Source organism: Cariama cristata, unplaced genomic scaffold (genome assembly GCF_000690535.1).
Source record: "Cariama cristata isolate BGI_N322 unplaced genomic scaffold, ASM69053v1 scaffold38464, whole genome shotgun sequence".
NCBI lineage: Eukaryota > Metazoa > Chordata > Aves > Cariamiformes > Cariamidae > Cariama > Cariama cristata.
In genome coordinates, this window is record NW_009615366.1 from 9,701 (window position 1) to 25,863 (window position 16,163).

General features: G+C 40.3%; 1 protein-coding gene across 1 annotated transcript in view; it reads right to left on the minus strand.

The window, feature by feature from the left end:
• LOC104161360 (ankyrin repeat domain-containing protein 17-like) overlaps window positions 1-15,521 on the minus strand; it is a gene marked incomplete at its 5' end in the record, with an annotated part of 23,497 nt that extends 7,976 nt beyond the window's left edge. The window contains 14 exons of the mRNA XM_009699767.1: window positions 333-1,981; window positions 2,500-2,649; window positions 2,881-3,036; window positions 3,434-3,881; window positions 4,655-4,826; window positions 5,634-5,750; window positions 6,981-7,076; window positions 7,872-8,034; window positions 8,864-9,039; window positions 10,105-10,318; window positions 11,048-11,190; window positions 13,224-13,369; window positions 13,552-13,663; window positions 15,373-15,521. Of these exons, the coding sequence (XP_009698069.1) occupies window positions 333-1,981; window positions 2,500-2,649; window positions 2,881-3,036; window positions 3,434-3,881; window positions 4,655-4,826; window positions 5,634-5,750; window positions 6,981-7,076; window positions 7,872-8,034; window positions 8,864-9,039; window positions 10,105-10,318; window positions 11,048-11,190; window positions 13,224-13,369; window positions 13,552-13,663; window positions 15,373-15,521 (3,891 nt within the window). The remainder of the gene's footprint in view (window positions 1-332; window positions 1,982-2,499; window positions 2,650-2,880; window positions 3,037-3,433; window positions 3,882-4,654; window positions 4,827-5,633; window positions 5,751-6,980; window positions 7,077-7,871; window positions 8,035-8,863; window positions 9,040-10,104; window positions 10,319-11,047; window positions 11,191-13,223; window positions 13,370-13,551; window positions 13,664-15,372) is intronic.
• Window positions 15,522-16,163: the final 642 nt, after the last annotated feature.

The window sequence follows — 16,163 nt, forward strand, 5'->3', positions numbered from 1 at the left end:
AAGGAGGTGGAAACAACAGTGAAGCGTTTTATTATCTCAGCTATCGCAGAAGAGTAAACTGAAACAGCAAAAAGAATGCCTCAGCTCAACTTTTAGCAAGTTCAACAGCTGCAAAATAGTTATTGGATTTGACAGTTGGAACTTAAAAGGAAGATGAACTCGACTTTGCTTACAGAAACAACAAGAAACTGTATTACGGCACCTTTTCATTGCAGGGCAGACCGCGATTTACTATAAATGACCACAAAAGCTGAGGCAGAAAGTATTATGTGTTCAAAATAAAAACATGCAGAAGTATATTACTAAGGTATGAACGCAAAACACAGACTTACCTGAGGGACTTGGAGCTGGCCTCTGTAACGGTGGCCTAAAACCTGGGGCTTTGGAAGTATCAGACTGATGTAAAGGATCTGAGTTTGGCAAAAATGAAGACTTTCCTGATAGCATAGATTCTGGTGTTGTCTGAGATGAAACGACGGAACCACCCCAGAAGGCATGAGCAGACGTAGGACTGTTTTCAAACAATGTACTAAAGGGCCCAAATGGTAAAGTAGCACTGAAATTGTTACCCATAGACTTGTTTGCTGGATGGGCTGAATTCTGAGAAGCACTTTGTGTACTTAAGGTAGAAGGAAGCTGCACTGAAGAAGGAACACTGTGGGGCCTTTTGATGTGATTAACGTTGAGGACTGCGACAGAAGAATTTTGCACAGGAGCTGGATTCTTATGGACACTACCGGTTCCATGGACAGGCGGCCTGACAGCTGGGGTTTCCATCTTAGCTGCAGGCTGGGAAGACCCCATTGACGTCTGAGACATGGGATAAGTCATCGGGGCATTTGTTGGACCTGCCACAGGAGCGGATGAGCTTGTCGCTGCTAAGTTTGGAGGCACAACCATTCGAGGATCTGGTGCAGGAACCTGAGGTTGCTGAAGAGGGGGTCTTGCCTCTTGCAGAGGAGCTCCTGGAGGCTGCTGATGAGCAGGGTGCACAGATGAGCTGCCGGTACCAGAGCTGGGCTGCCTACTGCTGGTCAAGCTGCTCGTTTCCACTGCTGGCGGACTACCCACTTCTGGATCAGATGAAGGTGCACCTTTATTCGGAGAGGTTGCTGTGCAGTTGGAAGGACTGCTTCTGGAAACGCCTGCTGGCTGTGCAGGGGGAGAAGGAGATGAGGGGGAAGATGCAGGGTAGTGTTCTTTGGCAGTAGGAACTGGGTACGTGGCATTCGTAGGCGCTGTGCTCGTGTTACTCGCCGTGGTCGTCACTGTGGTCGTTGTGGCGTTTGATGTCTTCACGACTGTGACGAAAAGCTGTCTTCTGACTGAAGGTGAACTTGGACTGCCATTTGCAGAAGAACCAGGCACAGTAGAAGCCACTGAACTTGTTGTAGCTGTTGGACTAGTTGTCAAAGAACTTGCCGAATTCACCTGAGAACCACTGCTGTTCTGACTGTTATGGCGAGGCACCATGTGAGGTTTCGGTGAGTTGGTAGCTCTTGCAGGGCTCAACGGCCTAACAGGAAACGGACCCCATGTAGACTGAGCTGGTGGGAAAGTACCTCCGAAGTGTGTCATGGGCAACCGAGGCGGACGGATTTGCTGGAAAGTCTGAGCAGCAAGTAAAGCGTGTGCAAACTGCGGAGGAGGATACGCTAATGGAAGAGAAACTTGGAAACCAGGCCGCACATTATTCACTGGGTTCTTAATGGTTTTGTGAGTGGATGCTGAAGAAATTGCAGGCACGGTGAGCGCAGAGGCAGTCTGAGATGTTGATGAAGCAGCTACAGTGGTCACTTTGATGCCCACAAGAGAACTGTTAGCAGCTGTAGTGGTAGCAGGTGTCGATGACCCTATTTTGGAGTTCACAGCCGAACTTTTCAAACGGTTCTTTGGAATAAGTTCATCAATTTCTTTATCTGGATCCTTAATCAGAGCATTGATCAACTGCGTGGCTTGTCTCGTTGATTCTGTGCCACCCCTATAAAAAGGAAGGAAGAGAAAAGGGAAAGCGCATCTAAAGCATTTACATATATTATAGCAAAGTACCTCCAACACACGATCCAGCCTGTCTACCATCATGCTAACACTGACAGAAAAATAACTCTCTATCTGAAGACTGAGCTTGGCATGTTCTTGCTGCTAATAATTATTGAAGAAGCTCAAGTTGAAAACTCTAACTCTCCAAAACCCCAAATGGTTAAAACTTTTACTTCCCTAAATAAGCCTACATATTTAGCCATGTCTAAACACAGAACCCTAATGTTTATGCTCCACCTTATCTCACAAGTCTTCTTTTGTACAAAACGCTATGGTACCAACTAGCAGTTGGCTCTTGGTTTCCCCACCCCATTTGTCTCCCCTGCCTCAAAGAACCCACTGTCTCAAAGTGATCTTTCAAGGGACAATGAGGTCAAGCCTTTTCATTTTTCAATACAGAAAAGTACTCTACAATGAAAAAAATCCCACAGGAAGGAGAAAATCAAGCAGCCTGCTTACCTTATCGTTATTATTCTATCTCCAGTTTTGTCCTTCTGTTTGTCAATGTCTATGTGCGCACCTGTGCACTCACGTATCGCATTGATGTTACATCCTCCTCTGCCAATGACTCTGGAAATTACAGTTGATGGAACAGAAACCTTCTTGGACCTATACAAAAAAGAAAGAGTATTAACTGGGAAACGCTTCCATGGCATGAAGCAGTGGGCAGGTTGGTCAAAACAATGTTATAATTCATGATTCAACCAATGTAGCAGTAATTTTGTAAAACCTATCAGGTCCCTAAGAAGAAGGTTCAGTAACCTCAGAGAGGGCTACGCTAGACAAAACATTCTGAAAAAGGATGTCAACAAGGTGGAGTTAGGGGAATGTTTTGCTTACCTTCTCACAACTTCCTTCCATCCTTCTTCCCTTTTCTGACCACGTTTAGGACTAGCAATGGTTAGCTTCCCATTTGGAGAAGACAGGGGAGAAGGACCAGATTTTGTGCAAGTAGACAAGGAATTACTCGTCACTTCATTAATAACTTCAGACAACCTTTAAAAGTAATTAAATGCTGTCATTATGCAGTCAAAAAAAACCCAACAGAAAGATGACTTGCATTTTGCCCGTTCTCCAGTCCCCTCAACCCATTTTTCTCTTTTAGCACAAAAGCACTATGTTATTAAGGAGTTGCTTCAATTGAGACGCTGGCATTTCAAAATACCCCAACAATTCCCTAAGTCCAGATCCACGACGATGCTTCTTGCTTCAGAACCTCCTACTAAGTTCAGGTTCATACTACAACAATGTTTATACTCCCTATACACACTAGAGCAAGGACACACCGCCTAAAAACTGATTTAAGAACGCAAGGCCATGAATAGAAGGGCACAGCCTTCAAGTGTACCGCAACGACCACCTTAAAATGGCACACATGGTCACAGCAACTTACTTTATGGATGATTTGCCAGTAACTGGTTTCCTCTCATCCTTCGGACAAGTGACAAGAACTGACGGTTGCTTTTTGTTGCTCTGGGTGTTAGTAACGGCTGTGGAAGAATGATTGTCACTTTTGTGGCTGCTGTTGCTATTGCTGCTTTCGTCGCTACAGCTGGAAATCCTCATGTTGTCACTATCACCACTTTCACTAGTACTGCTGCTCTTAGATTCACCATTCACTTTTTCTGGTTGACTATAGGAAATTGGGAGTTGATCATCAAATATAATCTGAACATTATCAGAGGTTACTTTGTTTTTCCTGTTTTTCCTTTTGGAGCTTGCTGTGGTGATGGTATTATTCCTCTTCCCATGGGAACCTGCTAACGTTGTCCAAGTCGCAGATATACCTATGGTGGTTGTAGTGGTAGCACTAGGAGGCTCCATGGGGACCTCTGGATCATCTGATGGAAAAGTTAAAAAAAACAAAACAAAAAAAAACCCCAGTAGTAATTTAGCTGGCTTGAGGAAGCTTGTGTGGACATCTGTAGAACTATTAACTATGTCATACCATGGAGCCTTTCCCCTTCTTTATGATAACTCATATGGAATTTCATTCTTGTCTTGGAACAACTGCAGTAGCAATTTAACAAACACGAAATTGAATCCAGGCATGGCAAGACAGACTCAAGCAATTAGGGGAAATAAACAAGCATGTGAAGCAACAGAAAAAGAAATTGTTACGTCTTCTTTTTCTTTCAGCATATCAGTGAGTGAATAGTGAAAACCATTTCTCACTACACCACACGAAACTCATTGCCACAAGATACAGAACAGCCAGGTTTCAATGGATAAGAGAATGACAGATATTTGGTATTTCCATATTGTCATTTTTTTCAGCTAATCAGTATTATTATCCTGTTTGTAAGCTAGGAAAAAAAAAAAATTGACCTGGTTTTAAGAATTGGACCTGGAAGAAAGAAAGAAAAATAGAAAACCCAACCCAAACAAAAAAAGACCACCAACAAGCCAACACCATCCCCGTAGTAAAGTTATCCCGTAACTTCCACTGAAGCCATCATGCTAATCTACAGGCTTAACAGAAAAGGTAAACAACAGGAAAGCTCAGCAGATCACAAGAAAGCTTGTATTCAAATTTTGACAAGAAAAGCAATTTTTAATACTGGGAATAGAATGAAGGTCATGTTTCAGAAATCAATCAAATATTTTAAATCACCTTCAGCTTTTAGCTTCTCTTTCTCCTGAGCAGCTTGAAGTTCAAAATTCTCTTTATTTTTTGCTTCTATTTCTTCTAGTTTTCGTCTTTGTTCTTCTTTTTTCTTCCTCCTTTTCTCCTTTCTTTTCTCTCTTTTGGCAGCCAAAGCCAGTCTCCTGCTTTCTTCCCTTAGCTACAAGTCAAGCACATGGAACAGTATTACAAGATGTCCCATCCATTTCAAGAAATGTAAATGCTTTCTATTTCCTAGGAAGCTGAACCTGCATTTTAGACTAACATATTTACAAAACAGAAGCTAAATTATCTATGATCCATATTTTTATGTATTTACTTCTTCCAAACAGATTGTTCACTCATGAACAGAAGGTCAGCGTACAGAGGACAGACACCATATCAACTGAAGTCAGAGTTCGCCGAGATGCATTTTCAGGATTCTTTGTGTAACCTTGTGTGTCTCAGCAGTACAGTCCAAACAACACCCATCTCCTTTTTGAAGATTAGAGCATGAAATGGTTTCAGCTAGCTTGAATATAAACCACGCACTCATTTCACACTATACTTGTACTTTGATTTTTCCATTACATTTCTACTAAAGTGCTATGGTTTCTAGTAACATTATTAATATTTTTTTTTAATATTTAAGACAGAAAACAGGGTTTAGACCCCAAATCCATATCGATGTGACTGGAAAATGCCCATCTATCATGCACTTGACAAAAGAATTAGAAATCCTTCTTTTGGTACAATATTATTCCAGAGGAAATAGTTATATCAAGAGTTTCTTGATCCAATTTCTCTGAATAATAGTGAAATTTCAAAGATTACCTGAACAAGAAGATGCTTAGCTCTAGACACTCTCATTATGGTAATTACACATACTCCTTTAATATATACTTTCACCGATCTTATAATCTTGAAGGAACATGAAATTGGAATTTTATCAAATAAATATTCACAGCTCCAAACTCTTTCAACTTGCCTTCTCCAAGTCCAGTTCCTCTAAAAGAATGCTTGCATTTTTGTTGGCTTCAGCAGCCTGTCTATCTTTGGCTTGAACAATTGATTCCATACACAGGTGGCACTTCTTCAGCATCTCCTAAAATGATAAAGTACATCAACCCTCTGATTGAAAAAGTAACACTGCCTGTGTTCGAATGTATTATCTCAATCTTACACTTGTAATGTAATAACTGTTGCATTACTCGCACAGAGTTTTTTTAAGTGAGATTTTTAAATTCCCTCCAGTAACCTCCTCTTCATGCCCAGCCTTGCAAACTAATATTCCAGCCACAGGTGTGATGATCAACCAATAACCTATGTCTCGGTGTTCTATAAAATTGTATAAATGTATAAATAAACCTACGCCCACTACCAAGACAGAAAAACTGTATGAATTAAAAGGCTAAGGGTCTGAAAGGTGAAGCAACTGCAGAAATAAAAATGTATCATAAAGCAAGGCTGCCTTTTTTTTTTTTTAAAGACACTTGGGAAATAGGTGACTATTATAGTACTACTCACAAACCTATATTGGCTGCACAGCAGTGAAAATGCTTAAATGCACAAGGTGCCTAGCATCATGGTCAGTGGTCACAGCCACTGGCAGTAAAACACATACTGATTTAAACATCAACACCTCTTCAGCCTTAACATGCTCATCACAACTTGATGCCCAGAAAGAAGACAACTCAATTGCAGCGCAGTGGATCAGTGAAGAGATAGAAGCATTACGACCATATTTTTGCGCCAGTTGCTATTCTCATTTCTCTTCCTACAAAACAGTTCTTGCCCTCTTCATCTGGATGGAAGATAAACCAATGAAGACTGAACTTCCACAGGGAAGAGCAGCAGTCCACTTAACATGCTATAAGAAACCACTTCACTGTCAATTATGTTTTCTGTCTTCTTTCTAGTACAAACTTTTTTTACAAGGTTGTGAATTTTCATACTTAAGGTCACACACGCTCTTGGCAGAAGTTCATTCTGTTATCTCCACTCCACTGCAAAAGCCATCATAAATTCAGTACGAACTTGCTCAACAGGGAAGAATGCAGAGCAGAGCAAGGTGATGACTGAGAGAACACTAGAAAATGGGGATGGATAATAAACAACACCACCCTTACTACTATTCTGACAGCACTAATGTGCACAAAGTTACTGTGCTTGCGTGTTCTGACTTTTTGCAATGTTTTTTCTGAAAAATTTCAATGGGAGTCATCATTTGGCTGAAATCTGGTGTGCAGGAAGCTGAAGACCACTCATAACATGAACTCTAAAGTTGAGTCACATCACTATTCCTTCTCAAATATTTTCTTTCCTACAACCTTACCTTATCAGTAATTGTTGCTATGTATCTCATGCATTCCGAGTCTGACGGAAACTGGTTTACTTCTTTCACTAGGTAGCGCACCACTTTTACATGACCCTGAAAAAGAAATTTCAAGGACATTTTTTATCAGGCCAGCTGCTTCTGGTTTGCTAAGAAACACTTGTAGCGCAAGCACTCATTGCAAAATATGTATTTTCAACTCCTTCAAACTGTGCTCAACAATTAGTTGTTTATTTTGGGGTTTTTGTTTGTTTTTTAATCTTTATCACCTCCCGAACTAGTGAGGGATGTTTCTTCACATTTACGATGGAAGAGAAGGCAAGCAATTACAGTACCTGTCGTCAGGTTGCCCTTACTCCAGCCATACTTTCACAAACTTCTGCCTTTTATTTTGGTAGCTTTCAAATGCCCAGCTCTGGCAACTCAACAGTTGCCGGCTCCTACAGTCTTTTGCAATTTTTCAAGTACTGCAGCACTTGAACTACCCTCCCTTGCTAACAACAATTATCTCTACAGTCAAATTTGCCTAAATCACACTTCTTTTTGGCAAAAGTGCTCATCCTGTCTTGCATAAGAAACCCATCCCATTCCCTCCCCATTCTATCACACATTCCCCCTCTCTACATAAATACGCTGCAATTTTCACGCGTCAACAGACCCATGAGAACCAGTCTCAGTGAAGTGCTTATAAAGCAAATTTCTACTAGAATTTAACACAGATATTATACCGGTGACACACATACCTATTTTTGAAGATTTAATGTCAAGAATTAAAACTAGCTGACATTTTAAAGTATGTAGTTTCTCTCAGCTACTTTCTATTTGTAACAACTGTGTAGGGATGATCAAGACAATAACAGCTAAGATCAAAAGCTGCACTTCATATTCTACCTTTCGAAAGGCTGCCATAAGAGGAGTTATTTTCCTGTTATCAGCAGCATCCACATCAGCTCCAGCTTGAACTAGCAGTTGGACAACATCTAGATGCCCTCCATTTGCTGCCAGCCAGAGCGGAGTATTCCCCTTCTTGTTACGCACATCAATGTGAGCTCCTCTACAAAAACAAACATGTTTAATCAAAACTCTGAACCAAATTTTTGTTTCATCTATCAACTAGACACGGAACACAAGAACAAGAGGGTAAAATTCAATACTCATTTTTGCATCAAACCTATGCATTCAGAGAGTGCTTCAGCTTCCAGAATTACATTTTTTGTTTCTTCTGATGCTGTCATGAGCCTCAACTCAGCCTAAAAACATTTTTAACGCTCTAAATCATGCTGTTTGTTAGCTGTCTCTGAAGCTTCTCTAATTACTTCATTAAGTCCCATCCATCAGTACACTGTATTCTTCATTAGCTTACTCAGAACAACTTAACGACATTTTAAGTGCAAGTCAACCACCAGTGTGACTACTTGGGAAATGACATATCCACAAGCTACTCGGGAAACATAATTACACTGAATGTGCATTGTGATCAATCTAAAAAAAAAAAAAAGAATTGTTAAACATACGTTTTGTGCGCATCTTCCGTTGTTTAAGGACTTAACTGTACCATCTGAAATGGCTGTGTGTCATGGTTATGAGTACCATATACATAAACTTTACACGAAATTGTTTACTGCTAACATTCATGATTCAGTGAGACAGGAAAAACTGAATTAGTCCATTTCAGCAAAAGCAAGAACTCTAACACCAAAGAGAAGTTTGATCACTTCTGATAAATAAAAACACTTAGTAATGGTTGACAGACACAGAACCTTTCCCATTTCCTAGCCTGTAGTATACATTGTGAAATATTATTGTATATTGGGAAAGATGAGTCTAAGTAAGGCCATATTCAACATGCTTTTCTTCAAGCAGCATACTTGCAAAGACAGTACCTGCTAATGAGAAGCTCACAGAATTTGTAGTGCCCTTTGTCTGCTGCAATAGTTAAAGCTGTATCTCTTGAGGAAGGTACTGGAGGAGCATTTACATCTGCACCTTTGTCCAGCAGAACTCTGCCCACTTCTGCGTATCCACCAGAAGCTGCTTCCATTAATGGTGTGAGACCAGTCTAAGACAAGCAAGCAGGAAAAACAAGGAATTAGTTGGGGGGGGTGCGTGCATGTGTGTTTTAACTTGAGAGCTAGGATTTATTTCAACTTCCAGCAACATATTTCTAGTTCTGGTATACAGATTCCAATTGTTACCTGGCCAATTCTGTAACAGCTTAGCAACATTGTGCAGGTGAGCTCACCTTCAGCTGGCTGGAGAAGAGCTTTCCCTGAGCTGCACCAGGGCCCTGTGCCGCTGCGCTGTGCCAAGAGGGATTCCAAGCCCACCGCTGCCAGTTTCTCAAAACTAACCCAGCCAACCCTGAGCAGATGAGGATCATCAGCATTAAGTCCCATAAAGTGCCCATGTTATTATACAGATGATGCAAATGGCATTTCCTACCTTCATTACCAGATCCTACATTGCAACATACAGAAAGCATCTGGCTAGGTCAAGGGGACACATAACTTTAGCAAGAAGAATACCTAGCAGCAATCAGTACCATGCAGGTCCTTTTGAGCTCCTACATGGCGACCATTAAGTACAGTAGAAAAGGAGAACAGAATGACACATTTGCAGGAGGTCTCTTTTTTTTCCTCCCTCTCAGTATTCTAGGCATTTTTCTAGTGAACAGCCGTTCCTCCCATTTAAAGAGCTGGGGTCAACTGACAGACTCCTAAGCACACACATCTCCTTTCAATTCTGCATCACTGCTGTGGATATCAGCAGCTGGCGAGACAGAAGACATTATACCATGAGCATACCTAGGCCAAGCTTCTAGCTATTTTTGAATACACTGAAACATTCTATTTTTATTGTTAACGGATTACTATTCTTATGCTTGTAAGCACCTGAAGATGAATTAAAGCTTCAGAAGAAACACTTGTGTTTTGATGAACTATGTAACCACCAAAATACTACACCTTAAGTGCAGCCACTATTTGTCTTTAAAATATATGGTTCAGTTCAGCTAACTGAACTAGAGAAGCTAACTTGCACAAAAGGCAAGAAAATCTCATAACCACAGACAAGCGATGACCTACAAGCATCTCTTTGGAGACTTGTTCAGTTATTTGCTTCTTACCTTAGCTCTATGTTCCACATTAGCTTTTCTATCAAGCAGCAGGCTAACCACTTCAGTTCTCCCTTGGAAACAAGCCAGAGTCAATGCCGTATTCCTGTTGGTCTCTATCTGGGCATTTATATCAGAGCCCATGTCCAGCAACAGCTTGACAGCAGCAGTATGCCCATTCATGGCTGCCAACATTAAGGGAGAAATGCCCAATTTGCTACCAGTTCTGAAAGAGAAAAAAGAAAAACCAAAAAACTCTTTAAATCATCTTCACATTTCTAAAATGACTTTAACAAAACTAGTGAAGGCAGAGTACTTATCCAAGACCGAAAAATCAGCTAAACAGCAACTACTAGTGAAACTATAAGAGGTTTACCATTGCTGAGAACAAATATTTCTACCTAGAGATACTCTGCATGTTACCTTTTAATTGCTGTAAATTTAAAGGTCTCTTACAAGAAGCGTAACTTTTGCTTGGACCTTTCGTTTGACTTGTGCAGTGCATGGCCGAGCTATTTTCTACCTCCCAATGGATGCAAAAGCATTACATACACAGAAAAAGCTTTCATTCAACTACACAGTGAAAACAAAGGGATAACAAACACACACACTTTCTTCACGTAACCCAGAATTAATTTCAATCCAGCAGGCCCAGAGCAAAAAGAAAGATTTCTATCTTTGACAAAAGAAAACTGATCATAAGATATAAGAAAGAAGTTAACAAAATACATAGATGAAGATGGAATTTAAAAGAGCATTAGAAAAGCACAGTCAAAACCTTTTGTTTCTAACTTAAGAGGAAAGAAGCCTACTACTAATTAAACAATACATTGGTTGTGATCATGTAAGAATAGTAAGATCTTGCTCCACCTAGTTGTGAAGAAATCCTTCTGGAAAGGGTAAAAACTCAGAACACTAGAAAAACCATGAGAGAATGGGTGAAAGTGGAACTTGCCTGGAATTTATTTCTGCCCCAGCATTTAGCAGTATCTTGATAATGTTCACGTAGCCACCAGAAGCGGCGAGGCTTAAAGGTGTGTAATCAGAAACATTCCTGTGCTCTTTGTTTGCCCCTCGAGCTAGCAGCAACTCCACCACCTGCAGTGTTTTAAGAAATAACATCTGGTTTTCTCCTGAACTTGCAAATCTATCCAGGGCAAATGTTTTTGAAGCCTAAATATACTGTTGACTTCTTCCAACAGTAAGAAAGTGATTTTACTCAGTCACTTCCCTATACTCCTCATCTCCATGAACAGATGAGGCTCCAACTATATTCCTAAAGCCACTGTAAAACTTCCTTTAAAAATCAATCATGATCACTCATTAGCATGCTTAAACCATTCATACCAAATTGTATAACATAGCAAAAAAAAAAATTAAGGTCTTTTTATGATTATTTCAGCTGTCTTTTTAAAGACCGATAAAACCAGAGATTCAGTTTGAACACAGTATACAAAGTACACTTGCTTTTTGTCCTCTGCCATTTTAATGCTCAGTTCACTATCAAGTTAAAAACTCATCCTCAAGCTGAAGCTGCAGAGCAAACAAGAAAGCAGTTGCATGCTTTAGTCTTATGTTCTTTGTTTACATCACTACATCAAATGGTGTCTAGATTGTACACAGAAATCTCATGCAACAGTCATTAGAAAAATTAACATTTGCATCTCTTGCTAGTTTTCTCTGTAGGTTAACACCACCAACACAAGTACTTCTTACATTATTCCTTCCTCACAGATTCATTTACAAACCAAACAATTCACAGCTTCCCATTATTCTACATGAAGCTTACATTCTGTAGTGAAGATTCTGCAGAAGACAAGAAACTGAAATGTCTGGCAACGTAAAATCAAAATGAACATTGAGGTGAAAACCCACTGTGTCATCTCCAGTGCAGTGTTTTATTTGCTCCACTTTCAGCATGTAAGCGTAAAACATGTTTGGATTAGACCTGCACAACTGAAGCCAAGGGCTTTTCAATCAGAATATTTTCCTGTGAAATCACAAGACAAACATACTGCCAAATACAAAAATCGGGGTGGGAGGGCACCCTGACTTCATCTCTACCACCCAAAGCCCAGCGTTTTCACGTCTTCTTCCCCAAAAAACATGAAAGAAAACATGATGCATTCCTCCAAAAAATACTGTTTGAGAAACACAGCTCAATCAAATCTCTAAAATGGTAAGCATAAATTCACCTTTGCTGTATGAGGTTGCTGGCCACAAAGGCTGTTACGACAGACTGACCGAAAGGCAGGCCTTTCCCCTCCCTAGAGGGCATATGATTGTCATTGCAGCTAACCCCCCCAAAGTCTGGAATCTTCCCGATGGCACTAAAAACAGGCCAGAGGAGCCACGGAGTTTTCAGTAAGACTTTGTCTAGGGAAGCAATCACCTGTTAAAATGCCACAGTGTCACTGTTAAGACAACCTGCGGAAGTGGGAGAGGTGTCTCCAACCTCATTAATTTCCAGACGACCACACAGGAAGGTGGCTTCCTTCCACTGTGGCTTTTGCAATCCAAATAGTAGAAGCTTTAACAGAATTATACTCTGAAGATTTGTAACGACCATTAGAAAAAAATAAAAATGCAGATTTCATAATTTAGTCACAGAATACAGTATTTCACATAACATTCAAAAAAACTTCCCCTACATTTAGTTTTGATCAATCATTTGAAAAATGGTTTTTGTGTTTTCAGAGACACTGGAGCCACCTGCAGTACTCCCGATATCCTATGGCCTATACAGAATCCATGAGAAAATGCTCTTGGCTCATATATGGAACTGATTCGTGTCCAACTGCAGCTTCTCAACAACAGCACTCATCACATTGACTTTCATATCTACATCTAATTATGCTGGTAAAAGCCCCATAACGAGCCACTAGTGACTGCAGTCATGAGGTCATCTGCACAGCACTGGTCTAGCTTATAAAAGGAGAAAAGGCAATCTATATGAGACATTGCAGCATGTAACTTCGAAAATGTGAAGCTCTTCACATCCTTTTTAAAACACACCAGCCTGAAACAGAATGGTGAACTAAGTTACTGTAACTTTTCTGGAAGACTGCTTTAGTATACTGACACAATATGTCATCTACACACTGCTTTTGAAGACTTAAGTTTTACTTCACCTCTTGTCTCCCTCCTGAACAAGCCAAAGACAAGGGAGTGTCCTTGGTTCTCTCAGACTGGGCTTCAATATCAGCTCCATTATCCAGCAAGATTTCAACAACACCCACGTGGCCAGCTGTAGCAGCCAAAATAAGCGGAGTAAACCCTGAAATAAAAAAGGATGTTTGAAGAGTCCACATTCATAGCTTATGTTTAAGTGACACAAGTTAAATCACAAGAAGAGCAAGCCTAAAAGCCTCACATAAAGACTATACTTATTGTGTATTTATTTAATGCGATACACTGGAAAACCAGAGAGGGTCTCTATTGCCATAGTGAGATACATACCTTTCTTGTCCCTGTGTTCAATATTAGCTCCTCTCTCTAGCAGTGTTTGTACTAGTTCTTCGTGGCCACCAGCACAAGCAAGTGTCAAGGCTGTGTCATGATTACTCTCAGTCTAAAAGAAACAGACATCATATACACAACAAGATAAATATTTCCATTTTCAAGTACAACCTGTTATATTGCATATTAACCCAAGCACAACTGTACCTGCAACAAAATAAAAAGCTTCTATAAGCTTAAGACATGTCTACTGATTACCTCACAGTTATTTTCTGTGTTCAAGCTCATAACAGGATTCGACTTCAAGTCAGGTCTGCTGGGATATTTGAGAATAAGCCCTGACAAGAACTGAGATTCTTCAAGAACCGAGACTCAAGAACCAAGATCTCATCTGTGCTTTGCTAACTAGATCAACTTCTTTACCACTGCTTGACTGTGACCTTTAGATGGTATAATGAAGATACGAATTCTGTCTTTAATTCTTAACCCTCTGGTCAAACAAAAGGGGGAAAAATTCCCAATCTCACCACTACTGTTGCTGAAGCTCTGAACAGTAGAAATCAGCTACAGTTGAGTCCACAAGTCACGGTAATAGAAAAGAACAAAACAACTGAAAATACAGAGAAGTCTTTGAGCTTACGCTCTGCTTTCAAGTTTTTTCCCTTTAGAGCACTCGTACACTGTCTCTAAGTGAGCGTTTCTAGTGCTAGATAATTCTCAGTAACAGCAGAGAGCCCTTATCAACCTTGATTCTGTAAATGAAATGCTTGCAATGAAACAATGTGTATTTAATTTCCCAGTGTTGCCAGGGCCCATGCAAACGACCACCATCCTATTTGAAAGAGCAACTGAGAAACTCTGAGGACTACTGACACTGTTGGTTAGAGTGTAGGGATTGACTAAAATGATCTTTCTCTCTTCTTAAACACCACCACGAAAACAACACACACACACTTTTCAGCTACTATGACAGCTCAGTTTTCCATTGTAACATTGATTTGTATTGGTGTCTACCAGCTAGCAACAAAGCCGGTCAGGTTATGGCAAGAGCTCCTGGCCACAGTCACAGCAGAAACCAAGCCAAGTGCCACAGGCAGCTGAAGTAGCCAAGGCTGGTTTTCCAGAGGTTTCCCTCCCTTTCTCCACAACAAGTCTCATGCCTTTCCTCTTCTCCACACTGCCCACATCTTAGCCATGTTATGCATAGTCTTGAGCTATGCATACAGGTATGCTAGTTATACTATGCATGCCTTTTTTTTTTTTGATGGCTAGCTAGCTAGCTGCAAGTCAACATGAAGTAGCCCTTTTTAAAATTACTTTCAATACAGGAATTCCTTTTCTTTAGTGGAAATGACAGCTTGTATTATTTCCTCTTGTTAAAAAAGTTACAGAAATTATTAGTTTCAATACTTTCATACTTCTGTCAAGCTGGGTGATCATCGGCCAACAACTGCAAGCACAACTGGAAAAACAGTGTGCAACATTTTAAGGCTTATTTTTGTCTCAAGATACCAGGCCAGAAAGGTATTTCATTTCTGTCAGAAGACAACTTCACTATTCCTCATAATCACTTCGCCCACAAAGAAATAAGAAATACAAGTGTTTAGACACTCAAAGACCTTCTCTTTTGTTCAGTGAGAGCACAGAGGAAAGTGGGTTGCAACTCTCCAGGGAGTTGTACAGGCTTTCTAAAAGCAGCAAATCAGGTCTCTAGAACCCAATTCATTATACAACTGAGCTGTTTACTATCGTTGAATTATTCAGGATGCAGAAGTAAAATAGCTTCACACATCTGTGCTGCGGTGACAACTGCAGGCTCACCTGTGCATCGATATCTATAGCAGGGTAGATTGGTAGCATGGCTGAAGGAGAAATGATAGGACTCGGAGTTGGCGTCTGAGGTTGGGAGACAGAAGTTGCAATGCTGTGGGTAGGAGTGTTTGACATTGCAGATGCTCTTCCACTCACTGCTGTTGAACAGAATAATTACACTTAGTAAAAGCAAACCACTTTTACCTCAAAAGTTTAATGTGACAATAAATGGACAGTGGGACAGAACTCCCTAAAAACTTTACTTTCCACAAATACATATTTTCCACACAATTAACCCAATCTTTGAACCTGTAACTCTTTGAATTTAACAACTATGAAAAAGGTTAACTGTATTCGAAGAAATAGGTAGGTATCAGATTGGCATGTTTTCTAGAAGCCCACCACAAATTTTTATTTATTTATTTTTTAAGATCAAAGAGTTTTCCTACAACAAGTCAGCCATTATTTGGACCAGGAGTTCCATACCTTCAGAAGCAGGACTGCATACCAAGTCCAATCAATGGGTATCTATGCGATTTTTATTAAAACACTTTAAAGATTCACATATAAAAGGCTGTCCAAACTTTACCGCCCACACCCTCCACCCCCACAAACATGACAAAAAAGCAACAGTGCTAGTGTCAGGATGCTCACATGGCAGAATTTGTTGAAACCAGAGAAGTGGAAGCTTCTTAAGAGCCATTTTGCAGAAACTTTGGTCAAGGTTGTTAGGATAAGCAGAAGGTAATACCATTTTACAGTTGATGACAGTATACCGACATGACACATAATAGCACCGA